The sequence below is a fragment of the Oncorhynchus tshawytscha genome, linkage group LG06 (assembly GCF_018296145.1).
Source record: "Oncorhynchus tshawytscha isolate Ot180627B linkage group LG06, Otsh_v2.0, whole genome shotgun sequence".
Classification (NCBI taxonomy): Eukaryota; Metazoa; Chordata; class Actinopteri; order Salmoniformes; family Salmonidae; genus Oncorhynchus; species Oncorhynchus tshawytscha.
This window is the reverse complement of record NC_056434.1, coordinates 63,529,156-63,556,159: the sequence shown is the minus strand read 5'-3', so window position 1 is coordinate 63,556,159 and position 27,004 is coordinate 63,529,156. Positions and strand designations below refer to the sequence as shown.

Genomic DNA, 27,004 nt, shown 5'->3' with positions numbered 1-27,004 from the left:
ACTACTATACATGTGAGAGAGGCCAAATTCAACCCTCAACAGACTGATATATATATATATATATATATATATATATGTTGTATGTAACGGTCTTTGTTCTGTGTTTGTAATGCCTTTTAGTGTGCATATCTACATTAAAAAAACTTTCCTACGGTCCTAGGACGATATATAGTAAGAAAGACATTTCCAGCTTGAATGGTTTATGTTAAAACGTTCTGTGACGTCATGGAAACCAGGTGCAACAGGAAGTGTGGCTGAAGAGAATAGACAGGGCTCCATGACATAGATTATACTGTACATGTTCTATGCGTCATTGAGAAGACACCTGTCTTCACAGACAAACGGACCACACATCCCAGCCACATTCCTCACTGCCATAGCCACCAGCCACCAGCTCACAGAGTAAAATAAGGGCTCTTAAAAAGGGGTAGGTGGTTAATTGGAACCATAAAACCTGCATGGCAAATGGAAAAAGGTGGTCGAACAATGTATGGATGTTTTTCCATGTTTCTCCACCACACCCAACCCATAAAGGTTCAAGGTTGATTCCAACTGAGAGCACCACACAGTTCACTGCCAGACAGTGTTGAGTTGTGTATCAAAGCTAAGCCAAAAGGTGGAGTCTATTTGGCCTAAGGTTATGCAAGTATGCAATGCTGCACTAACTCTGTCCCATACTGCACTGACTCTGGATCATCGGCATCACTTCTGAATAAACTGGGTCACGGCCTGGTGAAAGTGAGGGTGTACTGATCCTGGTTACGTTTGCTGGAGCGCCATGTCAGCAGAATGGCATGTGGCTAGGGGTTTGTGGTGAACTGATTGGCTGGGCAGCAGGCTGCCCGCAGAGCGGAGATGTAGAGGTAATAGAAAACACGTTGAACGGTCTGTGAACCAGACAGACGGGAGAGGGAGGGAGAACAAGGGAGAGGAGACAAGGAAGACTTGTTTTGGTGACCTTTACTGATTAGTTGGATTCATAATGGAACAGAACTGAGGTTTTTTGCCCTTTCTGCAGAGAAGAAATTAAACTGTGGATAGAGATAGTAGAGAAAAAAAATACACTGGGTTTTCTCAGGGAGGTTTTGAGAATTCTGCTCTGGTGTGTATTGAAGTCTATAAGTATGTCCTCTAGTCTAGCCTGTTTGAAGGATGTACAGTAAGATTAAGCTATTGAAATGATAAAAGAACAGGTGTTGGTCAGAAATAAAAAATAAGTCAGAAATAAAGTGAGAAAACATGATCTGTTCTTCAAGATAACACATATTTGTCTTGTAATCAAAAATGATCCCTGCTGGCCTGTGTTTTCCATCAGGACCCGAGTCTGCGCTCCAACCCAGAGATGTCCGGTCGAGTGCCTGTCAGGACCACAGTACTCTTCATGACAGACTGGATGTAGTGGAGAAGGTGGAGTAGTAATCAATGCTTTTCACGGTCTTGTTTGGTCACACGTTAAACAATAAAGCCTAATAAAGCCTTTATAAACACGTTATAAGACATATGTTTCTGCTTCACAAACCACTCATAACCAAACATCATAGCATAATAAAAGGTGATATAACAGGTCCTTACATATGCTGCTTTTTTAAAAATGTGGTGTGACCTTTATGGCACTCTTTAGTATGACATAGTAATATTCTTCTAAGTGATTTAATTAGTAGGACTTAAAGGGTTCAATCAGACACTCGATCTTTGAAGGAATTTGGAAGATTTCCCAGTGGTTTGTAACATTAATACTGTATATCAACTTTTTTTTCGTTTGATCGACGGCCAAACTATCTGCACTATTTCCTTTGAAGGATCAGATTTTTTTTTTTAGCTAAAGAGCCCATCCAAACGATTCAGCAGTGGAATTCACTCAGTTACTAACATTTCTCCCTCTTTAAATTCACGCCACCCAGAGAGTATTGATGTTGAGTGAGTATTGAGTGCATTTGAGGAGAACCGATCCCCTGCGGGTAGCCTAGCATTTAGAGAGGCGATCCAGCAACCGGAGGGTTGCCAGTTTGAATCACGGGTCTGACAGGGGAAATATGTTAGGAAGTGAGCTGATAACTGGAGGGTTGCTGGTATCAAATCCTAGATGCTGGTGTGCCCTTGAGCAAGGCACTTAAACCCTCAAAACAGTGGTGGGTATAGGATAGTTAAAAACAATGGTAATAGCTTCAGCTTGTACATTGATATTCTATATGGAAACTTTGCCATATCTTACTCACGATCCAATTCTTTAAAGAGATTCTCCGGTACTTTTTAGTCATTAGTTCTGAAAGTAGGCTCACGACCCAAAAGTGATCCCCGAAAATTGCTTACTACGTCACATATGTGCAGATATGTGCACCGTGTCATTTCTATCTCAATCGTTCTGTGTGCATCTTGCTAGCTGTCACTCAAATTGCTTGGGGGCTGGCCCATGTGGGGGAAACTGTAGGGAAAATGGCACCACACAGCTCCAGAAAACAATTGCTTTCATACTAGGTATTTCGTGGGTAATTAAGGTAAAACAGTAAATCTGCTCATAGATTATGCATGTATGAACTACACATGGACACATCCAGCCCAAAGCGGGAGTTTAAAAAAATACTTACTAGTCGCTAAAGTTCCCGGAGCAAGTCTTTAAGATCGACACTCAGGTCTAGGTTAAAGGGACAGGGCCTAAGAATCCATGTGAGTTGGGCTGATAGATGGTCCCTGTCTGTCTCCTGCAGCATGTAGAGGACACAGTACAAAAGCTGGAGGCTGAGCTGGCCATGCTGCTGGATGCCATAGAAGCCCCTGAGTGGAGTCCCCTGCTGGAAACTGTTGGAAAACCTGTGGTGGACATCCTGGACGGCCAGGGACTGGGAGAGAATGGCGACTCCTGAGAGAGGAAGAGGAGAAGATCTCTGTTGAGCAGCTACTAATTCTACTTCACTTTAGCTTTAGGAAGTGATGAGGGTGCACCTGGCTAGGTCAAACAATGAAAGACTAATCTCTGTCTCTGCTGTTTTGCTGAAGTTGTATTTTGTAAGTGGACAAAAACGGTATAAAACAATCCTTCTAAAGTGTAAACACAAGCTTAGTATATATTGTGGTACAGTCGCTAGATCACAACACTAAAGCTTATTTGTCCCCGTAATACACTGCTCTGTTCCTCGGGCACTCATCCTTTTTCTCGTCTTTGGCTGAACTTGAATCCCTACACCCAGGGGTAACTGTGTCCCCAGCCTCTCCGGATGTTTACATCAAAGTCGTAAACCATTGACTGTTTTCTCTGGTAATGTCTTCTGTTTTGGGTGGGATTGACCCTTTTCTGTCCCATGCCTCTCTTCCGCCCCCTGGTGTCAGTCAAGAGTGACACATGCAGCACCAAGTCACAAGGTAGACCTTGCCACAGATCAAGAATCAGGTTACCCTAACCCCCAATCCAATACCAAACCATTAGGGGGCTGTAAATAATACCTGACCCTGTATCTGTGGTTAGGGACCACTAATCATCTCAATGTGGATGAATGACAAAAACAAAATCATTACAGAGACTACTAGAAGGAATGTATTTATTTATCAAAGCAGTTAAAGCAGTATGTTTCAATACACAGAGCAGTTTGAATAGGTACAGTACAAGGCTTCCACTGAGACCCAGGCTAGTTGCAAGTGTATTTATTTAGTCACCATAAAAATCTTACAGAACATGTTCAAAATCGGATCACAAAAAGGAGAGGGGTCATAGATCATCAAACCAGTTTTTTTTTTGTTCTTAAAAATAATGTACACTATTTTACTAAATGTTTCTACAAAGATCAGACACTAATGTTAGATGTGAGAGCGTTGATCCTTATCCAGTTCACGGTAAAGGTGCTGTGGTAGTTGGTCACTCGCTCTGTAACAATGCTGTTTGAAACACCCAGGTAAATATACTTACAACAATGTTATCCGATAAACTAGAATGTAAACACATTGGCAAGAACATAGTTTCGATTTTTTTGCGAGTTAGGCAAGCAACATCCGATCAGGAATGGAGATGAATTTTAGATACCAAGGGAATGATATTAGGCTACAATATTGTTGAAAAAAGCTATCCAGGGTTCTATTAAATTCCATGACTATTCATTACAAATACTGAACATAATTACAATGGCCATTTCTAGCAGTGGAGACTGAGCATCCAATCAACTTTTTAATCTAATCGTCATTAGAGAGGACAATGTAAAGACACGTCGAAGAGCTGTATATATACTGTATATAATAAACCTGTGGTTTGAATTGAAGAGAGCGGTCCAGAAGCATAGAAGAAGGATATCAAGGATCTGGAAGGATTCTGTATGGAGGAATGGTCTAAAATCCCTCCCAAGGTTCTCCAATCCAGAAAACATTTTTATTTTTTAAATGTCTCAGTACTGTTATCCTCATGAGGTATTGAAAGGTATTGAAAAAAGGGTGTCAATAATTTTGACCCCTACCTTTTGAAAAAAGTCATAATATGATAGTATATGCCATTTAGCAGACGCTTTTATGCAAATATGAAAGTATTACTTGTTAAACAAAATATCTTTCTCTGAGCAGTTGTATTAGTATAAAATAATATAATTTCCCAAACATTTTTAGCATACAATATAGCTCAGTATTTGAATTATTTATATGGTCATTTTTGCTAATTTTTTTCAAGGGTGTGATTTATTTCAGACCCCACTGCATGTGTGTGTACATACATACATACATACATACATACATACATACATACATACATACATACATACATACATACATACATACATACATACATACATACATACATTGCATTCGTACAGTATTCAGACCCATTGACTAAGTTTTGATACGTTAAAGCCTTATTCAAAAATGGATTCAATTGTTTTTCCCCCCATCAATCTACCCCATAATGACAAAGCAAAAACAGGTTTTTAGACATTTACTTAAAAAATGTAAACTGAAATATCACATTTACAAAAGTATTCAGACCCTTTACTCAATACTTTGTTGAAGCACCTTTGAGAGTCCTTTAGGTGCCGAGACTTCTTGTGTATGACGCTACAAGCTTAGAACACGTGTATTTAGGGAGTTTCTCCCATTCTTCTCTGCAGATCCTCTCAAGCTCTGTCAGGTTGGATGGGGAGCTTCGCTGCACAGTTATTTTCAGGTTTCTCCAGAGATGTTCGATCGGGTTCTTCAGGTCTCTCCAGTGATGTTTGATTGGGTTCAAGTCCGGTTTCTGGCTGGGCCACTCAAGGACATTCAGAGAAGCCACTCCTGCATTGTCTTGGCTATGTGCTTAGGGTCGTTGTCCTGTTGGAAGGTGAACCTTCGCCCCAGTCTGAGGTCCTGAGCTCTCTGGAGCAGGTTTCTTTCAAGGATCTCTCTTTCCCTCAATCCTGACTAGTCTCCCAATCCCTGCCGCTGAAAAACATCATGATGCTGCCACCACCATGCTTCACCGTAGGGATGGTGCCAATTTCCTCCAGATGTGACGCTTGGCATTCAGGCCAAAGAGTTCAATCCAGAGAATCTTGTTTCTCATGGTCTGAGAGTCCTTTAGGTGCCTTTTAGCAAACTCCAAGCGGACTCTCATGTGCCTTTTACTGAGGAGTGGCTTCCATCTGGCCACTCTACCATAAAGGCCTGATTGGTGGAGTGCTGCAGAGATGGTTGTTCTTCTGGAAGGGTCTCCCATCTCCACAGAGGAACTCTGGAGCTCTGTCAGTGTGACCATCAGGATCTTGGTCACCTTCCTGACCAAGGCCCTTCTCCACCGATTGTGCAGTTTGGCCGGGCAGACAGCTCTAGGAAGTGTTTTGGTGGTTCCAGACTTCTTCCATTTAAGAATGATGGAGGCCACTGTGTTCTTGGGGACCTTCAATGCTGCAGAAATGTTTTGGTACCCTTCTCCAGATCTGTGCCTCAACACAATCCTGTCTCGGAGCTCTATGGACAATTCCTTCGACCTCATGGCTTGGTTTTGCTCTGACATCCACTGTCAACTTTGGGATCTTACATAGACAGGTGTGTGGTTTTCCAAATCATGTCCAATCCATTGAATTTACCACAGGTGGACTCCAATCACATTGTAGAAACATCTCAGGGATGCTCAATGGAAACAGGATGCACTGGAGCTCAATTTCAAGTATCATAGCAAATAGTCTGAATACTTATGTAAATAAAGGTATTTCTGTTTGTAATACATTTGCAAAAATGTCTAAAAACCTGTTTTCGCTTTGTCGTTATGGGGTATTGTGTGTAGATTTATGAGGAAAAACAACTATTTAATCTATTTTAGAATAAGGCTGTAACTTAACAAAATGTGGAACAAGTCAATGGGTCTGAATACTTTCCAAATACACTGTGTGTGTGTGTGTGTGTGTGTGTGTGTGTGTGTGTGTGTGTGTGTGTGTGTATACACACACTACTGATCAAAAGTTTTAGAATACCTCCTCAGTCGGGTTTTTCTTTATTTGTACTATTTTCTGCATTGTAGAATAATAGTAAGACATCAAAACTGCGAAATAACACATATGGAATAATGTAGTAACCAAAAAAAGTGTTAAACAAATCAAAATATATTTTATATTTGAGATCATTCAAATAGCCACCCTTTGCCTTGATGACAGCTTGCACACGCTTTCTCTAAACCAGCTTCATGAGGTAGTCACCTGGAATGCATTTTAATTAAGAGGTGTGCATTCTTCAAAGTTAATTTGTGGAATTTCTTTCCTTCTTAATGAGTTTGAGCCAATCAGTTGTGACAACGTATGGGGGTAATATAGAAGATATCCCTATTTGGTAAAAGACCAAGTCCATATTATGGCAAGAACAGCTCAAATAAGCAAAGAGAAATGACAGTCCTTCATTACGATAAGACATGAAGGTCAGTCTATACGGAAAATGTCAAGAACTTTGAAAATTTCTTCAAGTGCAGTCGCAAAACCATCAAGCGCTATGATGAAACTGGCTCTCATGAGGACCGCCACAGGAATGTAAGACCCAGAGTTACCTCTGCTGCAGATGATAGTTTCATTAAAGTTATCAGCCTCAGAAGTTGCAGTCCAAATAAATGCTTCACACAGTTCAAGTAACAGAAAAATCTCAGCATCAACTGTTCAGAGGGGACTGTGAATCAGGCCTTCATTGTCAAATTGCTGCAAAGAAACCACTACTAAAGGACACCAATAATAAGAAGAGACTTGCTTGGGCCTAGAAACATGAGCAATGGACATTAGACTGATGGACATTTTTCCTTTGGTCTGGAGATATTTTGTTCCAACCGCCATGTCTTTGTGAGACGTGGTGTGAGTGAACGGATGATCTCTGCATATATGGTTCCCATAGTAAAGCATGGTGGAGGAGGTGTGATGGTGTGGGTGTGCTTTGCTGGTGACACTGTCTGTGATTTATTTAGATTTCAAGGCACATTTAACCAGCATGGCTACCACAGCATTCTGCAGCGATACGCCATCCCATCTGGTTTGGGCTTAGTCCCACTATCATTTATTTTCAACAGGACATCTAGTCTTGAATGAGTTCCCACATATGCTGAGCACTTGCTGGCTGCTTTTCCTTCACTCTGTGATCCAACTGATCCCTAACCATCTCAATTGGGTTGTGGTTGGTTGATTATGGAGGCCAGGTAATCTGATGCAGCACTCCATCATGCTCCTTGGTCAAATAGCCCTTACACCACCTGGAGGTGTGTTGGGTCATTGTCCTGTTGAAAAACAAATGATAGTCCCACTAAGCGCAAACCAGATGGGATGGCGTATCGCTGCAGAATGCTGTGGTATCTATGCTGGTTAAGTGTGCTTTGAATTCTAAAATTCTAAACCAGCAAAGCACCCACACACCGTCACACCATCTCCTCCATGCTTCACGGTGGGAACCACACACGCAGAGATCATCTGTTCACCTACTCTGTGTCTCACAAAAACACAAAATCTCAAATTTTAACTCATCAGACCAAAGGACAGATTTCCACTGGTCTAAAGTCCATTGCTCATGTTTCTTGGCCCAAGTAAGTCTGTTCTTATTGTTGGTGTCCTTAAGTAGTGGTTTCTTTGCAGCAATTCGACCAGGCCTGAAGGCCTGATTCACACAGTCTCCTCTGAACAGTTGATGTTGATGTGTCTGTTGAAGCACTTATTTAGACTCTAATCTGAGGTGCAGTTAACTCTAATGTTAACTCTAATGAACTTATCCTCTTCAGCAGAGGTAACTCTCGGTCTTCCTTTCCTCTGCGGTCCTCATGAAAGCCAGTTTCTTCATAGCGCTTGATGGTTTTTCTGACTACACTATCCACTATTATTATCATCACTATTATATTACTTCACTATTATTCTACCATAAAGAAAATAGTAAAAATAAGGAAAAACCCTGGAATGAGTAGGTATGTCCAAACTTTTTACTGGTACTGTATATGTATGTATGTTATTTAGCAGCAATTTAAGACTTTTCACATAGCCAAGACCATCTAAGGGCATGCTTAAACACTGCCCCAAACCTTTGGGCTTATACCTTTTCCATATACATAACTAAGCACATAAAACTCTAACTTACCCACATTGGAGCATAATTACTGACTTATTAAAACATCAATTTAAGGAAGGAAAAGCCTGTGCACTTGAACATATTCTTAAGACAAACTACAGGATGTCAAAAGTTACTGCATACAATCTAAAATATTATACCATCCTTTTAACACTGGGAATAAATGATTTGTACAGTTGTAGGAGGTCGTAAATCTTGTTTTTAGTAAACCTAGACATCACATAGACAGGCAAACAGGGCAGGGCTACACTGATTGGATGAGGCGAAAGTCAAGGTATGCTACTGCCATAGACTTAGTTAGACGACTCATCTTGGTATCTATCCCATTATAGCGTCTGAGAGCATGGGCATCGCCATTGAAGTGGTCAAATTTCTTCTTCTTTTGCGTTTGAAAAATGCATACAGCTTATATTGGTGATTTACCACCACCTGCAGTGCAGGAGTCCTGAACCAAATCTTGTGTGTAATTTATTTATTGTGGCCACTAATGGCATTGATACAGTTTAATTAAAGCCATTTACCAACCAGGTAATCCAATTTGAAGTAGAAGCAAATGCTTTGATTATTAACTTATTGCTCCCAAGCATAGGAATCCCCACCCAGTTGACTACTTTAAAATTGAGGAAGCCCTCAATAGCAATGTCCATGAAAAAAACAGATTATTGCCAAGTAAAGATCTCTATCCATCTCTATGGCCGAAGCTTGCATGTGCACATACTGTAAGCAATGCAAACCCTAGCATTTGGCTCTCCTACAAAATCAGAATAAAACCTTGAATAGAGGTACATGCAGGGTTCGAGACACTATCGTTGTAGTTAATGCGCTTATTTTTATAGGAAAACTGCATTTTCCCCACCTCACCTTTAAGAGGCATCTTGATTTTTTATTATATAATTAAATACTATTTAATTCCTCCCAAAAACATTCATTTATCTATAATCACAATAAAATGGTTGTATACAAATGATAGTATTTTCACTTGCTGAAGGAACAGTGGTTCTATGCAGAGAGGAAACATACATTCACACACTCAAAGTTCCTAAGAAATGGCTATGCAAATGGTAGAAAAGCTTTGGCATATGTGCCTACAAGTTGTGCCTGCACACTTGGAAATAAGATCAGTACAACAATGTATGAAGGTTTGGCTTCATACAACTCTTAATTTAGTAACATTTACGTTAATTTAGTAAGAAGTCCCACATAAAACTGTGGAGAGTTAGGCTAGTCTATTTACACGTGTTACTTTGTTAGGCCTTAGGGTTTTAAGGCGGACTATGCTACATGTTCCCAGATGCCCATGCTGAGAGTAAATGGCACCACCTTAAATGTACCACTGTCTCTACTAGGTGAAAGTTTCAACTACACAACTCAAAACACTGCCCAATGATAATTTTCTATATGAACTGATCGAGACAATCATATTTGAGAGACAATTGTCAAATTCCACTAGGTTATAGCTATTGTTGTCTATTAAAGGATAATGTAGCTATTCAAAAGAAGTTGATCATTTCTGATCCATAAAAATAGAATGACTAGAACGACTGATCCCCTGTTAGTGACAAGGTTTGTGTATAACAGGTAAGAACTAAAGCAGTACGAGCATGTAGCCCACAATGGAACAGTGTGAGAAGAACAGCATCTTGGCAACAGTCACAGAGATCGATGGTGAGGGAAACCTTCCATTTACACCGCAGTTGTACTTAGGGCCTTTGGAAATCTAACACCGTAGGGGAATATGTTTTGGTGGAGGAGCGTAATCGCTGTAGGAAAATCAAACTGGCATGCTGATGCATAATGTAGAAATAATTACTTGTGATGAATGGCTATTGATTAACAATCAACACCATTTAAAGTGGTTTTACAGTATTGAACTAGTGATTTATTTACACTTGCAAAACCTCCTTATCCTTAATGGCCCATACAGTATTATATGCTAATAAGGCTCACTCTCTGCGACTGGGAACAGTATTAACCTCTTAAAGTCTCTATCCACTGCACTACCTTAGAAATAGAATCACATAGAACATAGTAATATAATAGTAATCCTATTTCTATGTGCACTACACTGTATATTGGCATTGTGATACAATTATATATTATCATTGAAATGAAAGGCATTTGGGGAAGGTAACCCAACAGTACTATTGTAGTTCCGAATAGGGTGCACAGAGAGAATGAGAGGGATTGAAAGAGCTACACAGGCAAAGAAAACAAAGATTGCCTAACTCTATTTGAATAATTCAGCATGTGAGTTTGCAGTGGGAGCTACATCTAGTCGAGGTTGAAAGAGCAGGGAGGCTCTGCTAAAAAAATATCTTACACTCTTAAACCTCATATACTGTGTCTGCGGCTACTGCTGCTTGTTATCCCCTCTCGCAATGATACCGTACCTTCCTGCTATACTGTACGTTGCATAGAAGAGAGTTAGCGCTTACTCTAGGGGCGCGGAGGGCAGGACCGCTCTGGAACCTGCAGTCCCATTCATGCCTTAACGATGGATGCTACAGAAGACGAAATAGGGGAGCCATTTTGTGTCCTGCTGTGTATTGTTGTTCTGCTGTGCGTCCCTGTTCCCACAGTCATCATGGCTACATAGGAGAGGTTAAAGTATCTATAGGCATGGTTACACACACACACACACACACACACACACACACACACACACACACACACACACACACACACACACACACACACACACACACGCCTGTGAGACCACCAGGTGGCGGTGCGGTGCTAGGAGCTTCCAGGAGAGGAGCAGACCGAGCCGCACATGCTCAGTTTGGAGGAGGACTCAGGTTCGGGTTCGGGATCCTCATCTTCTGTGCCTCCCTCAGCCTCTCCGGATCCGTCTCCATCACCATCATCACCCCCCTCGGCAGCTCCTTCACACTCCCCTCCCTCTGCACCCTCCTCCTGACTCTTTTTCAACCTGAGAGACAGATGCAGACACACGCACCAACGCACACACACACACAGACAGACGGAATAGAGAGAAAAGCCCATTTGTGATTAAAATACATAGTGGGAGTCTAAAGACTATGATATACTCTCTGTTCAGAAATTATGCCCAAGTAGTAAAAATAGAACTCCAGCTCCATTAATTACAGCAATAAAGAAACTCCATTTGCCATGCAGGAAGAATTCCAAATTATGCTGCAATCTCAGACACTGGTAAATAATGAATGGGGTATTCATTTAGATCAGGGCTGAACCAATATTCTCTCCCTCATGATCACAGAGGAGTCGCTGTGGCGGTTACGAAATTTCATCAGCCGGTGATTGTCAAGCAAATAACTGTCGGTCTCAAGGTAATTGACCGTTAATTAACATAAACACATTTAGCATCTCCTGGCTTCCACACATAGCCTACAAGCCATTTTAAAAAGTCTAATAAATCCATGTAATATACAGTACTAGTCAAAGGTTTGGACACACCTACTCATTCCAGGGTTTTCATTTATTTTTACTATTTACATTATAGAATAATAGTGAAGACATCAAAACGATGAAATAACACATATGGAATCATGTAGTAACCAAAAATGTGTTAAACAAATCAAAATATATTTTGATGACCACTTTGCAGAATATTTAGTGGTTTTTGAGGTCGGTTTGGTTTTGGTTGAATTATTTAAAAAATAACAACTATTTTATTTTTATAATGACAAAATTATTTTATTTTTTATTTATTGATTTATTTTTTGCTTTTGAATGGAAATTAGTTAACATTCAATTGCCAAAACATTGAAAATATTCCATTCTCTGTCAAATCAACATTAAGTAGACATATAGGAAATTGCTATGAAATAATAATATATTTCAGTTATTTATACTGTAATGCTTGGCATTCCTTAAAGTCATCATCTCATCTCGGCTCAGGCAGTAGCAGCCAGACCATCTAATGTTATCTCTGTGCTCCCCATACTGTACTGTCTTTAGTCATCCTATTTAGCTTGGCTAGTCTGACTGAGTATGCTGCAGAGCTTTCTCGCTAAATAATTTTACTAGTTCTTCAAAATAGATAAGGCATACTTTCACAAATGGTCTCTATCCCTCTCATCATTGTGTTGTGTACTGTACATTCCTCTCTAATGCGGTCTATGCGGATCTAACCTGAAGTAGCAGGCATAAAAGTGTATCTGTCTGAGACAGAAAGAACAGGTGCAATGGATTATGTTCATTGTAGTCAATTACCACGTTTCTGCGCTGAACTAGGTTGAATATTTGCTTAATGAAAACCAAATCGCTCTTCAGCCCAGCGTCCCACATAGTTCTTGACTTGATTTCTCTCATTAATTATTTGATTTCTCTCTAGAGGAAAAAAAAAATAACTTATTGGAATTGATGTAATTGAACCAACGTCGGTGAATTAATTGTTTAGTAAGAAAGTTTAAATAAAAAATGGGTTAATCGCTCAGCACTAATAGAGGAATGTCAGTATCACTGGAAGCTACATGGTCAGGAAGGATGGAGAATATAAACAGTTATTCACCATAAAAATGGCAGAAACGGAAAACGAATATGAGGCTAATTCATTCTACCACGTTTAAACCCTTGATATGATGACCACATATTGCATCACTGTTCTATAAGGAATAGATACCATTGCAAATAATGGTCATAGCTCTATGATAAGATTATATAAGTTAACAATGATTTTAATGTTAATAAGCTTCTCATTAGACCCTGGGGTTCTCTTTCAGTTGTTAGTTTAAATATCTCACAAGTGGGATTCACCAGAATCTCTAAGGAGCTTGAAGAACCAAATGTACACGTCTGTCAGAGATAGACATGTCGAGTGGCGAATGAGGGAGCCGCTCCCCTCATACTAAAGAGCCACTCGCCCGCCCCAATCATTCTCACCTCTCTTATTCTCAGAATAGTTATATCCAACTCTCCTCAGCACGACTTGACCGGTTTTCCTATTTAACTATTCACATGTGTGCCGTCAAGGTTATGATGCCGAGCGCAGGGTTTTCAGCTCTCGTATTTGTGTTGGGTGAATTTATTGAAAATATTTTTACTTAGGATAAGAATTAGCTTCACTGCTTTTCTTCCCTCATCTCCTGTTGTAGCTAACATCACAAGGCTAGCTGCTGAGGCTTAGCTAGCTCACCTGCAAGGCTTAGCTAACCGGGCTTGCTCGCTGTAAGGCTACCTATCCTACCGACTAGTTTTTCTACCTGGAAGCTCGCTCTCTCATTTAGTTCAACTCACTCCGGTGCCACGTTGACTAAACAAACCGTCCTAGCTTTTCTGCTTATCGGTCAAGAGACATGCATTTGTTCTTCGCAAGACCAACAAGGCGCTAGCTTCCTTTAGCTAATGTTGTGCTTACTAGTTAGGCTACTAGCCCAAATGGCGAACACTAGCTACATTGACATTGGTAAAAGATTAGCTTCTCCGGCTATCACTGTGTTAACTAGCTAGGCTACTTTCCCAAGTGGCCGAACACTAGTTACTTTTCACTTTGTTCTTGGATTAGCTGTTTTTGTAGCCATGGAGCCTGCTAGCTCAGCCCAAGGGGTACCGAGCAAGGCCCCGGCCCCTGCTTCAGCATCGGCACACCCTTGCCTATGTGGAGCAACCATATGCAGGAAAACTATACCCGACTGTCTCGAACACACGGAACAGCGTTCTATGACCACTGGCCGTGTCCATTGTGTTTTCTTTTGCTGCTAACACCCTCCGACGGAGAACTCGCAGAGCAGCCCGATGTGGTTAGTCTCCCATACTGAACTTGAGTGGGGAGACTGCCTCGCAGACCTAGCCTTCATGGGAGGATGTCATGGATGGCTATCCCAAAGACATTGGCCCCGGAGAAGGGGGAATTGGACCTCGTCATCGACGAAGACAATGGCGAGGGTATGACTGACCTCCTCCAGGCAGCGGAGGAGGAAGAGGTTGAGGAGGCGCAAGCCGTTACCTCTAGGCCTACACATTCTGTATGGGAATTTAATGTTAAATCCCTACTACTGGCTTAACAGGCTGCATAATCTCCTAGCTATTGCAAGCCTAAACCAGACCTTTGGGATTAGATCTGTGTCATCAGAGACCTCAAGCTCCGAGCCTCCAGGAGCGCCATTCAAGGCTGGAGCGGTATGGGAGAGAGCCTTGTGGCTCAACTTATCTAACCTGTAAGACAAGGAGAAAGCAGCCGAAGGAACTGTTTTGGCTGGCTGTCACCGCCATTTGTGGCAGAAGTGCAAACTTTGAAAGAAGGAGGGCGAAGCCCTCAACTTCTTCCTGCCTCCTAGACTGGAGAATTGTGGCTCCCTGGTCGACCCCTCCACGAACCAAGGCTTAGTGGCAGGGAGAAGGCAATTCGCTGTCAACAGGGCTTTCCACAGGAATCTCAGACTGGTACAGCGGGCATCGATCCCACAGTTCGGGGACGACAGTTGGGAAAACGGTCCTTCGCTGCAGCCACATCAAGGTCCCGCCCAGTTGGTTCCCCTGTAGGGAAACTTGGGGGCTGACCCAGGGGTACGCCCCCTGCAGCAGAGAGTGGCAGCCAACAGTTCACCCTGTGTTCTGGCCTGCCATCTCTCGGTCTACAGTTACAAAGGGGTACAGATCGCAGTTCGGTCTGAGACCACCTGTTTTCAATTCACCTTTATTTAACCAGGTAGGCTAGTTGAGAACAAGTTCTCATTTGCAACTGCGACCTGGCCAAGATAAAGCAAAGCAGTTCGATACATACAACAACACATGGAATAAACAAACATACACTCAATAATACAGTATAAAAGGTATGCAGTATGTGCAAATGCGGTAGGATAGGGGAGGTAAAGGCAATAAATAGACCATGGTGGCAAAGTAATTACAATATAGCAATTAAACACTGGAATGGTAGATGTGCAGAATATATATAGACTGGTTAGACTGTAAACTCTCCTTCCAGACTCACATTAAGCATCTCCAATACAAAATTAAATCTAGAATCGGCTTCCTATTTCGCAACAAAGCATCCTTTACTCATGCTGCCCAATATACCCTTGTAAAACTGACTATCCTACTTATCCTCGACTTCAGCGATGTAATTTACAAAATAGGCTCCAACACTCTAATCAGTAAATTGGATGCAGTCTATCAAAGTGCCATCCGTTTTGTCAACAAAGCCCCATTTACTACCCACCACTGCGACCTGTATGCTCTCGCTGGCTGGCCTTTGCTTCATATTCTTCGCCAAACCTACTGGCTCCAGGTCATTTATAAGTCTTTGCTAGGTAAAGCCCCACCTTATCTCAGCTCACTGACCACCATAGCAGCACCCACACATGCTCCAGCAGGTAAAATACACTGGTCACCCCAAAAGCCAATTCCTCATTTGGCTGCCTTTCCTTCCAGTTCTCTGCTGCCAATGACTGGAACGAACTGCAAAAATCACTGAAGCTGGAAACTCATATCTCCCTTACTAACTTTAAGCACCAGCTGTCAGAGCAGCTCATTGATCACTGCACCTGTACTTAGCCCATCTGTAAATAGCCCATCCAACCACCTCATCCCCATATTGTAATTTATTTATTTATTTTGCTCCTTTGCACCCCAGTATCTCTACCTTCACATTCATCTTCTGCACATCTATCACTCCAGTGTTTAATTGCTATATTGTAATTATTTTGCCACTATGGCCTATTTATTGCCTTTCCTCCCTTATCCTACCTCATTTGCACACACTGTATATAGACTTTTTCTATTGTATTATTGACTGTATGTTTGGTTATTCCATGTGAAACTCTGTGTTGCTGTTTGTGTTGCACTGCTTTGCTTTATCTTGGCCAGGTCGCAGTTGTAAATGAGAACTTGTTCTCAACTAGCCTACCTGGTTAAAAAAGGTGAAATAAATCAAATAAAACGTTACACAGGGATCTGCTGAACCAGATGAACAGAGAGATTTTCCACCCTCACCTGGATGCAATGGCCTACCCTGTGAGAGGTTAAATCTGGATGCGACAGGCCTGCTTCCAGGAGTCATTAAGACTATCCAGAGTGCTAAGAGCCCTTCTAGACACTCACTGTATGGAAATACGTTTTAGAGAAGTGGTTTGACCAAAAATAGATAATTCCTTACCAATACTCTGTATCCAAGGTTTTATGCTTTCTGCTGGACCTTTTAGACAGAGGGGAGGCTTTTTTTTTCACTGTTAAGGTCTACCTAGCCGCTATCCCGGCCTGTCATATAACCTTCAACAAGAACATGGTGGGAAAACACCCCACGGTATGTTGTTTTATGAAGGGGGTGCCTTGCATACGACCAGTTACCAAGCTTTTACTCCTGGCAAGGGAATCTCTTGTGCTTGAGGCTTTCATAGCCTTTTGTGCCGCAGGAAAGCGTATTGTTGAAATTCAGTTGAAGTCGGAAGTTTACATACATTTACATTTAAACTCAGTTTTTCACAATTCCTGACATTTAATCCTAGTAAAAATTCCTTGTCTTAGGTCAGTTAGGATCACCACTTTATTTTAGGAATGCGAAATGTCAGAATAATAGTAGAGAGAATGATTTATTTCAGCTTCCATTTCTTTCATCGCATTTCCAGTGGGTCAGAAGTTTACATACACTCAATTAGTATTTGGTAGCATTGCCTTTAAATTGTTTAACTTGGGTCAAACGTTTCGGCTAGCCTTCCTCAAGCATCCCACAATAAGTTGGGTGAATTTTGGCCCATTCTTCTTGGCAGAGCTGGTGTAACTGTGTCAGGTTTGAAGGCCTCCTTGCTCGCACACCCTTTTTCAGTTCTGCCCACAAATGTTCGATACGATTGAGGTCAGGGCTTTGTGATGGCCACTCCAATACCTTGACTTTGTTGTCCTTAAGCCATTTTGCCACAACTTTGGAAGTATGCTTGGTGTCATTGTGCTTTTGGAAGACCCATTTGCGACCAAGCTTTAACTTCCTGACTGATGTCTTGAGATGTTGCTTTAATATATCCACATAATTTTCCTCCCTCAGGATGCCATCTATTTTATGAAGTGCACCAGTACCTCCTGCAGCAAAGCACCTCCACAACATGATGCTGCCACCCCCGTGCTTCACGGTTGGGATGGTGTTCTTCGGCTTGTAAGCCTCCCCCTTTTTCTTCCAAACATACAGTGCCTTGCGAAAGTATTCGGCCCCCTTAAACTTTGCGACCTTTTGCCACATTTCAGGCTTCAAACATAAAGATATAAAACTGTATTTTTTTTGTGAAGAATCAACAACAAGTGGGACACAATCATGAAGTGGAACGACATTTATTGGATATTTCAAACTTTTTTAACAAATCAAAAACTGAAAAATTGGGCGTGCAAAATTATTCAGCCCCCTTAAGTTAATACTTTGTAGCGCCACCTTTTGCTGCGATTACAGCTGTAAGTCTCTTGGGGTATGTCTCTATCAGTTTTGCACATCGAGAGACTGAAATGTTTTCCCATTCCTCCTTGCAAAACAGCTCGAGCTCAGTGAGGTTGGATGGAGAGCATTTGTGAACAGCAGTTTTCAGTTCTTTCCACAGATTCTCGATTGGATTCAGGTCTGGACTTTGACTTGGCCATTCCAACACCTGGATATGTTTATTTTTGAACCATTCCATTGTAGATTTTGCTTTATGTTTTGGATCATTGTCTTGTTGGAAGACAAATCTCCATCCCAGTCTCAGGTCTTTTGCAGACTCCATCAGGTTTTCTTCCAGAATGGTCCTGTATTTGGCTCCATCCATCTTCCCATCAATTTTAACCATCTTCCCTGTCCCTGCTGAATAAAAGCAGGCCCAAACCATGATGCTGCCACCACCATGTTTGACAGTGGGGATGGTGTGTTCAGGGTGATGAGCTGTGTTGCTTTTACGCCAAACATAACGTTTTGCATTGTTGCCAAAAAGTTCAATTTTGGTTTCATCTGACCAGAGCACCTTCTTCCACATGTTTGGTGTGTCTCCCAGGTGGCTTGTGGCAAACTTTAAACGACACTTTTTATGGATATCTTTAAGAAATGGCTTTCTTCTTGCCACTCTTCCATAAAGGCCAGATTTGTGCAATACACGACTGATTGTTGTCCTATGGACAGAGTCTCCCACCTCAGCTGTAGATCTCTGCAGTTCATCCAGAGTGATCATGGGCCTCTTGGCTGCATCTCTGATCAGTCTTCTCCTTGTATGAGCTGAAAGTTTAGAGGGACGGCCAGGTCTTGGTAGATTTGCAGTGGTCTGATACTCCTTCCATTTCAATATTATCGCTTGCACAGTGCTCCTTGGGATGTTTAAAGCTTGGGAAATCTTTTTGTATCCAAATCCGGCTTTAAACTTCTTCACAACAGTATCTCGGACCTGCCTGGTGTGTTCCTTGTTCTTCATGATGCTCTCTGCACTTTTAACGGACCTCTGAGACTATCACAGTGCAGGTGCATTTATACGGAGACTTGATTACACACAGGTGGATTGTATTTATCATCATTAATCATTTAGGTCAACATTGGATCATTCAGAGATCCTCACTGAACTTCTGGAGAGAGTTTGCTGCACTGAAAGTAAAGGGGCTGATTTGTTAAAAAAGTTTGAAATATCCAATAAATGTCGTTCCACTTCATGATTGTGTCCCACTTGTTGTTGATTATTCACAAAAAAATACAGTTTTATATCTTTATGTTTGAAGCCTGAAATGTGGCAAAAGGTCGCAAAGTTCAAGGGGGCCGAATACTTTCGCAAGGCACTGTAACAATGGTCATTACGGCCAAACAGTTCTATTTTTGTTTCATCAGACCAGAGAACAAAAGTGCGATTGTCATCCCCATGTGCAGTTGCAAACCTTATTCTGTCTTTTTTATGGCGGTAATGGAGCAGTGGCTTCTTCCTTGCTGAGCAGCCTTTCAGGTTATGTCGATATAGGACTCATTTTGCTGTGGATATAGATACTTTTGTACCCGTTTCTTCCAGCATCTTCACAAGGTCCTTTGCTGTTGTTATGGGATTGATTTGCACTTTTCGCACCAAAGTACATTCATCTCTAGGAGACAGAACGCGTCTCCTTCCTGAGCGGTATGACGGCTGCGTGGTCCCATGGTGTTTATACTTGCGTACTATTGTTTGTACAGATGAACGTGGTACCTTCAGGAGTTTGGGCATTACTCCCAAGGATGAACCAGACTTGTGGAGGTCTGCAATTTTTTTCTGAGGTCTTGGCTGATTTCTTTTGATTTTCCCATGATGTCAAGCAAAGAGGCACTGAGTTTGAAGGTAGGCCTTGAAATACATCTACAGGTACACCTCCAATTGACTCAAATGATGTCAATTAGCCCATCAGAATCTTCTAAAGCCATGGCATCATTTTCTGGGATTTCCCAATCTGTTTAAAGGCACAGTCAACTTAGTGTATGTAAACTTCTGACCCACTGGAATTGTGATACAGTGAATTTTAAGTGAAATAATCTGTATGTAAACAATTGTTGAAAAACAAGTTTTAATGACTCCAACCTAAGTGCATGTAAACTTCCGACTTCAACTGTATATCTCTTCTTTACGACCCCTTTACTGGTCTCCCTTACATCCGCAAAGTGAGTGGGTGAGCTATACGCACCGTCAGTTCACCATTCGTGCCTACAGTTTCCCTAGGGCTTTTCCCCCCTAGGTTACCTTGTTGCCCAACCCCGCTAAGGTTAGTGGCAATTACAATTGTCCCCCCTTGGAGCTTGTGGCTTTCCTCCCGCCGCCTTTCCCATCAGAAATACAGTGTAGACATTGTAAATGTTGTAAATGAGCTGGAAACAGCTGATGTTTTATGGAATATCTACATAGGCGTACAGAGGCCCATTATCAGCAACCATCACTCCTGTGTTCCAATAGCACATTGTGTTAGCTGATCCAAGTTTATAATTTTAAAAGGCTAATTGATTATTAGAAAACCCTTATGCAATTATGTTAGCACAGCTGAAAACTGTTGTCCTGATTAAAGAAGCAATAAAACTGGCCTTCTTTAGACTAGTTGAGTATCTGGAACATCAGCATTTGTGGGTTCGATTACAGGCTCAAAACGGCCAGAAACAAAGAACTTTGAAACTTGTCAGTCTATTCTTGTTCTGAGAAATGAAGGCCATTCCGTGTGAGAAATTGCCAAGAAACGGAAGATCTCGTACAACGCTGTGTACTGCTCTCTTCACATAACAGTGCAAACTGGCCCTAACCAGAATAGAAAGAGGAGTGGGAGGCCTCATATACAGTGCCTTGAGAAAGTATTCATACCAAATTTTGATGTGTTATAGCCTGAGTTGAAACATTTATTGCATAGATTTTCTTTCTCACCCATCTACACATAATACCCTAGATTTTATTACCTAATTTCACACCCGAGTCAATACTTTGTAGGAGTCTTTTTGGGTATGTCTAAGAGCTTTGCACACCTGGATTGTACAATATTTTCCCATTATACTTTATAAAATTCTTCAATCTGTGTCAAGGTGATTGTTGATCATTGCTATTCAATGTTGTTTTGGTAAGCAACTCCAGTGTAGATTGGACTGTGTTTTAAGTTATTGTCCTACTGAAAGGTGGATTTGTCTCTCAGTTGCTGTTGAAAAGCAGACTAAACCAGGTTTTCCTCTAGGATTATCCTAATAAAAACTCCCTAGTACAGGGCCTCCCGGGTGGCGCAGTGGTTAAGGGCGCTGTACTGCAGCGCCAGCTGTGCAACCAGAGACCCTGGGTTTGCGCACCAGCGACTCTTGTGGTGGGCCGGGCGCAGTGCACGCTAACCAAGGTTGCCAGGTGCACGGTGTTTCCTCCAACACATTGGTGCGGCTGGCTTCCGGGTTCGATGCGCGCTGTGTTAAGAAGAAGCAGTGCGGCTTGGTTGGGTTGTGTATTGGAGGATGCATGACTTTCAACCTTCGTCTCTCCCGAGCCCGTACGGGAGTTGTAGCGATGAGACAAGATAGTAGCTACTAAACAATTACCACGAAATTGGGGAGAAAAAAGGGGTACAAAAATAAAATTAATAATAATACAAATTTTAAAAACTCCCTAGTACTTGCTGATGACAACACGATGCAGCCACCACCATACTTGAGAATATGAAGTGTGGTACTCAGTAACGTTGTGTTGGATTTGCCCCAAACATAACACTTTGTATTCAGGAAAAAAGTGCATTTCTTTGCCAATTTCTTTGAAGGATTACTTAAGTACCTTGTTGCAAACAGGCTTCCTTCTTTTCACTCTGTCATTTAAGTTAGTATTGCGGAGTAACTACAATGTTGTTGATCCATCCTCAGTTCTCATATCACAACAATTAAACCCTGTAACTGTTTTAAAATCACCATTGACCTTATAGTGAAGGAGCAGTTTCCTTCCTCTTCGGCAACTGAGTTAGGAACGACACCTGTATCTTTGTAGTGACTGGGTGTAAGCTGAATTAATACTTAACCATGCTCAAATTGATATTCAAATTGATATTTTTTGTTGTTGTTTTTTTACACATCTACAAATCGGTGTCCTTCTTTGAGGCATTGAAATAGCTCTCTGGTCTTTGTAGTTGAATCTGTGCTTGAAATTCAATACTCAATTGAGGGACCTTACAGATAATTGTATGTTAACCACTATAATTGAACACAGAATGAGTCCATGAAACTTACTATGTGATTTGTTAAGCACATTTTTACTCCTGAACTTAAGGCTTTTGCCACAAAAAAAGAGGTTGAATACTTATTGACATTTCATTTGTTATTCATTTGAAAAATGTTCTTCAAACAACATTCCACTTCGACATTATGGGTTATTGTGTGTAGACCAGTGACACAAAATCTACATTTGATCAATTTTATATTAAGGCTGTAACAACAAAATGTGGAAAAAGTAAAGCAGTGTGAATCATTTCTGGCACCACAGAGCTAAGAATGATGTAATATTAATATGTTTTGTATTCGTCTCCCAGGTTCAGTAATTGGTTCTGCGTTTATATAATCTTAGTATATTATTATAGAGCTAACAATGCTTGGGTCAGGTGAAACAAACATTTATAAATATCTAATCACGTCGTGTGTGTCAGGTGTCATATAGTCCTTATGTAGGTGGTATCTCAGCCTCATGCATACCACTTTTTTAAAAAAGCATTCCACACAGGTTTAACATTAATATGTTTTGATTTGTCTCCAGGCAAAGGGTTTGGTTTGTGGTCTTACTTCTCGCGGTTGAAGATCATGAACTCTGACTGCACGACTTCAAGGCACTCCTGTAGGTAGTCGTTCTCCTGAGGGCAGTGAAGGAAAGAGAATAGCCATTATCATCATCACCCACACAGGTCGACAATGATGAAGTACGAGATCAACCTCACCTCAATCAATCACCAGTGAGACCTGAAAGATTACAAACACCCCCTTCTTTCCTCCTTTAAATCACGCCCAGTGATATGTTTGTGTGCTTTCCCTCAAATTGGTTGTTTGGCACAGGACAAAAATAGAAGCTCATATTTCCGAAAGCACTTGGAGGCATGACATCACCACTGATGGCTTCATAATTTAATCATCTAGGTAATAACTGAGCCCCCTCGCACACAAGAAGACTGCTCAGGCCCGGAGTAAGATGGGGGCCTATTGTTAGAAGATACAAGCTTTACTGCTTTTACAGCGCCCAGAGATCACTCTTGATAACACCGAAGGTCGACTTTAATAATGTGGTGCTCGTAATGAGGGGCTTGGCCAATGAAAACCTGGCACAGCTCATACATATGGATTGTCTAAAATCCATGTTAAATAATGGGCGCAATCACAGATGAGGTGGATTTCTTATAATACTGTAATCATGTAAGAAATTAACCGGCCTTGAAGACAAAGAGATTCATGATGTTCATGAAATGAAGGGAGAAAAATAACAACTGGGGAAGAGGAGGCTACAGACTGCCCTCCGTGCCCTCGGTGTAAACCAGATCTGCCACACTGTCCTAGCACTATTTAACATTTTTTGGGGCAACATAGAGCATTTCTAATTGGACAAATTCAGGTAGTCCCTCCATGTTTCCTTCCATTTGGTTGACTTGTCTGTATTCTGTTTGTACATTGTCTATTGCTGGCAGCACCTATTCCCTAAGTCAAATTCTGGGTATGTGTTAAATGTACTTGGCGAATACAGTGATTCTGATTAACATGACCCAGGTACAGTAGTCAGTAGTGACTGGTTGATGTGACACTCACAGACTGGGAATCCTTGCTGGCTTCCCGTGACCTGTTTTTGGCCAGCCTCTTTTTCTTCTTGTGGAGGGGACGAGATTCTAGTATCATCTCCTCCAGCTCAAAGGTGGGGTCGCAATGCAGACGGCCCTTCTGTGGAACCAAGACACACACAGTACACTAATGAATAACTATATACCTAAATCCAGACACATACGTGTACACACACACACACACACACACACACACACACACACACACACACACACACACACACACACACACACACACACACACACACACACACACGCATATGCACACACACACACATGCAAACACCACACACACAAAAACATATTACAGACTCCACAACATGAATAAAATGGACTAGCATAGTTTATTGGCTACAATAGACTTATTATAGTTATTTATATTTATTTATTTCAGTACAGTGAAGTGCTTAACTTGCAAGCCCTAGCCAACAGTGCAGTATTCAATATAAAAAAGTAATAGTAATAAGAGAGGAAGCTATTTATGGGTTGCACAACTGTCCCTCGGTCGTGTCGGTTGCCTTTGTTATCAACGTTCTACAGACACCACAGCAGTATTGATGCTCAAAAGTAGAACCAGGGCTAATGACTGTTTAGTCTAAATTACACTATAGGGGCTTGGGAATACGATGCCATTGCTAAAGTAGACAGATATTTAGTAGGAAACAACTTTGCCATCATCATCATGTTGTCAATATACTTTAGACGGCTGGCAATGTTGTCATTAGCGAACAAAGTTAATAAAAAATAGCTAGCAATGCTAATGTTAGCTAGCTAAAATCTGGAGGTCTACCCTCAATCTTAGCTAGCTAGCTAACGTTATAATACATCTAAAGTCCATCTAAAGTCCATCATTTAAATGATGACAAAAGGTTTTCCTACTAATTATTTTCCTTCTTTTGAAATGTAATGTGTTTTCAAGCCACAGTAATGCACTTTAGACCAAATCTTCATCAGCGCCCAATGAGGATGCATTGAGTAGAATGCTCAGTTGAACATCCATCCTAAAACGAACATTCAAAACAATATTGTGACGCAAATTGCAACCCATGAATATACAAGTTCAGTGCCAGTACCACATGTATAATGTGCAGGGATACTGGAGTATTAGAGGTAGATATGTACAGGGATGAAATAATAATAGAAATAATAACAGCGAAGCAAATACTGGACATTTCACAGAATGTAACAAGTGTGAGAGACTGGGTTATGTATAAGACTACATGTGTACGTTTATGTGTCTGAATAAATGAACAAGATGAGATAATGTAGTTAATCTTATATACTGTATGTGTGAAGTGTGAATCAGTGTTTACAGTCCATAAAAAGGTGAAAACACAGGACACGGCATTCTATGCTCCCATGTGATAGATTTACGGTCCATACTTACGTTAGGGACAAAGCCAGCCTCTATCTTCTTCTCGTACACAGCGTCCCAGTTGATTTCAGAGAGGTAGGGAGCCGTCTGCATGTGAGACAGGCTGGAGAAACGATGCTCTGGGTTCACCGTCAGCAGCTGGGAGACACACACAAACAGATTATACTATACATCATTTAGTTCCATTAAAGTCTCAAACACTATCACCTCTACAGTATCCACTACATTGCTTTCTAATTTCTCCGCAGGGATTAATGAAGTCGTATTGAATTGAAAAACCTTATGGCTTGTGACTAAACAGGTTGTTAAAATCAGATCCAATAATCTAGGTAGTATCGACATTAGTGGGCACTCTTAAATCAGCCACAGTCTTACAGTACAGGGATCCACCCCGATTAGCATACATTTAATTAGATAAGGATTGAGATCATTGTCAGGGATACAATAAACTTGTATCAATAGTATTGTATCTACAATGAAGGGAAATCTAGGGTATTTACGAAACCTCGGTTCTATGATAATATGAGATAGACGTCTCACATATGGGGATTCGCTCTAGCAGATTCACGAAATGAAGAACCAAATCACAGCATCTTTTGGAGACAGGCAGGTAAAGTTGGAGAAGAGGTGAGCCCCTCCCCACCTTATAAGGCGCAACTTGCCCCGCCTCTGGTCATTCTCAAGCATGCCTCTCTTCCAAATGAAAGGAGGATCAAGGCACTCTTAATAGAATTCCTTTATTTGTATGGCATGTTCAATGGAAACAAAGTTTAAAAACTCATGCCTCTCTTCCTTGCGAGCATGGAAATGCAGTGAGTCATCTCACTCACATTATCACAAAACCAGGGTGGCCCAACATGCCGCATCGTAAATCTCTTGCAAAGAGATGCATTTGAACAGTGCCCAAGAAGTAACCATACCTTTGGTGAAATGAGCCCTCAGGCCCTCCCGGGGCTGTAAACAGGGCTGGGTAGGTTACTTTCTAAATGTAATCCGTTACAACTACTAGTTATAGTTATGTTACTAGTTACGTCCAAAATTGTAATCAGTAAAGTTACTTTTGGATTACCCAAACTCTGTAAGATAAACGGATAACTTTCAGTTCCTTTTGAATTACTTTCCCCTTAAGAGGCATCAGAAGAAGACAAAAAGCATCCATCAAACGCATTTGACATGTCATCATAGTGGTCTTGTACTTGCGGTCAGACTCGTTCAGGACGAACAAACTTAAATTTGTGCCTTTTTCCAATTGCTGAATTGAATGTCATTGAGAAAACAGAAAGGTGTCATAATGTATCTTGAATCTAAAAGTATCCCAGAAGTAATCATCTAGTTTTTCAAAAGTATATGTAATCTGATTACAATATTTTTGCCTGTAACATAACTGATTACAAGAAAACGGTAACTGTAATCAGTTACTCTTCAACCCCGACTGCAAACCCTTGCTATTATAAGGCAATACAATAGCCTCCACTGTCCAATGGGATAGCCGTTGATAAGAGAGGGGCCCACTCGAAGAGTTGGCCACTCTTTCAACATGCTCTCGTTCTATCAAAGCACTGGACATAAATGGTGGAGACGCTCTTCTTCCGTAGAAGTGAAGGGCGGCGGCTGGAAAGCCATAAGCTCTAAGAAGAGACCATTTTAATTGCCTCTGACCTTATGCATAAAGGCGGGGATGGGTAACAATGTTACCTTGGATAACACCGGGGCAAACTGTAGGCACGAATGGTGGACTGACAAATCATGCAGGTCACTCACTTGCTTTGCTGATGTAAGGTCAATCACTAAAGCTGTTTTGAAGGAGAGATATTTCATCTCCACACTATCCAGCGGCTTAAAAGACTGCTGCAAAATTGCCTCAAGCACAATAGACAGGTCCTAAGATGGGGCTAAAGGCTTGGAAACTGGGCATAA

The 27,004-nt window shown here is 41.3% G+C and overlaps 2 protein-coding genes across 2 annotated transcripts in view; one reads left to right on the top strand and one right to left on the bottom strand.

Annotated features, from left to right (window-relative positions):
• The window catches only part of LOC112252853 (placenta-specific protein 9), a 6,753-nt gene extending 3,507 nt beyond the window's left edge, over positions 1 to 3,246 (top strand). The window contains exons 3-4 of the mRNA XM_024424525.1: positions 1,316 to 1,407; positions 2,706 to 3,246. Of these exons, the coding sequence (XP_024280293.1) occupies positions 1,316 to 1,407; positions 2,706 to 2,861 (248 nt within the window). The 3' untranslated portion in view covers positions 2,862 to 3,246. The remainder of the gene's footprint in view (positions 1 to 1,315; positions 1,408 to 2,705) is intronic.
• A 4,938-nt stretch (positions 3,247 to 8,184) lies between these two features.
• The window catches only part of LOC112252852 (serine/threonine-protein kinase 32C), a 153,317-nt gene continuing 134,497 nt past the window's right edge, over positions 8,185 to 27,004 (bottom strand). Inside the window, exons 9-12 of the mRNA XM_024424524.2 lie at positions 25,100 to 25,225; positions 23,684 to 23,812; positions 22,676 to 22,743; positions 8,185 to 11,458 (exon numbers count right to left, since the gene is read on the bottom strand). Coding sequence (XP_024280292.1) covers positions 11,263 to 11,458; positions 22,676 to 22,743; positions 23,684 to 23,812; positions 25,100 to 25,225 — 519 coding nt within the window. The 3' untranslated portion in view covers positions 8,185 to 11,262. The remainder of the gene's footprint in view (positions 11,459 to 22,675; positions 22,744 to 23,683; positions 23,813 to 25,099; positions 25,226 to 27,004) is intronic.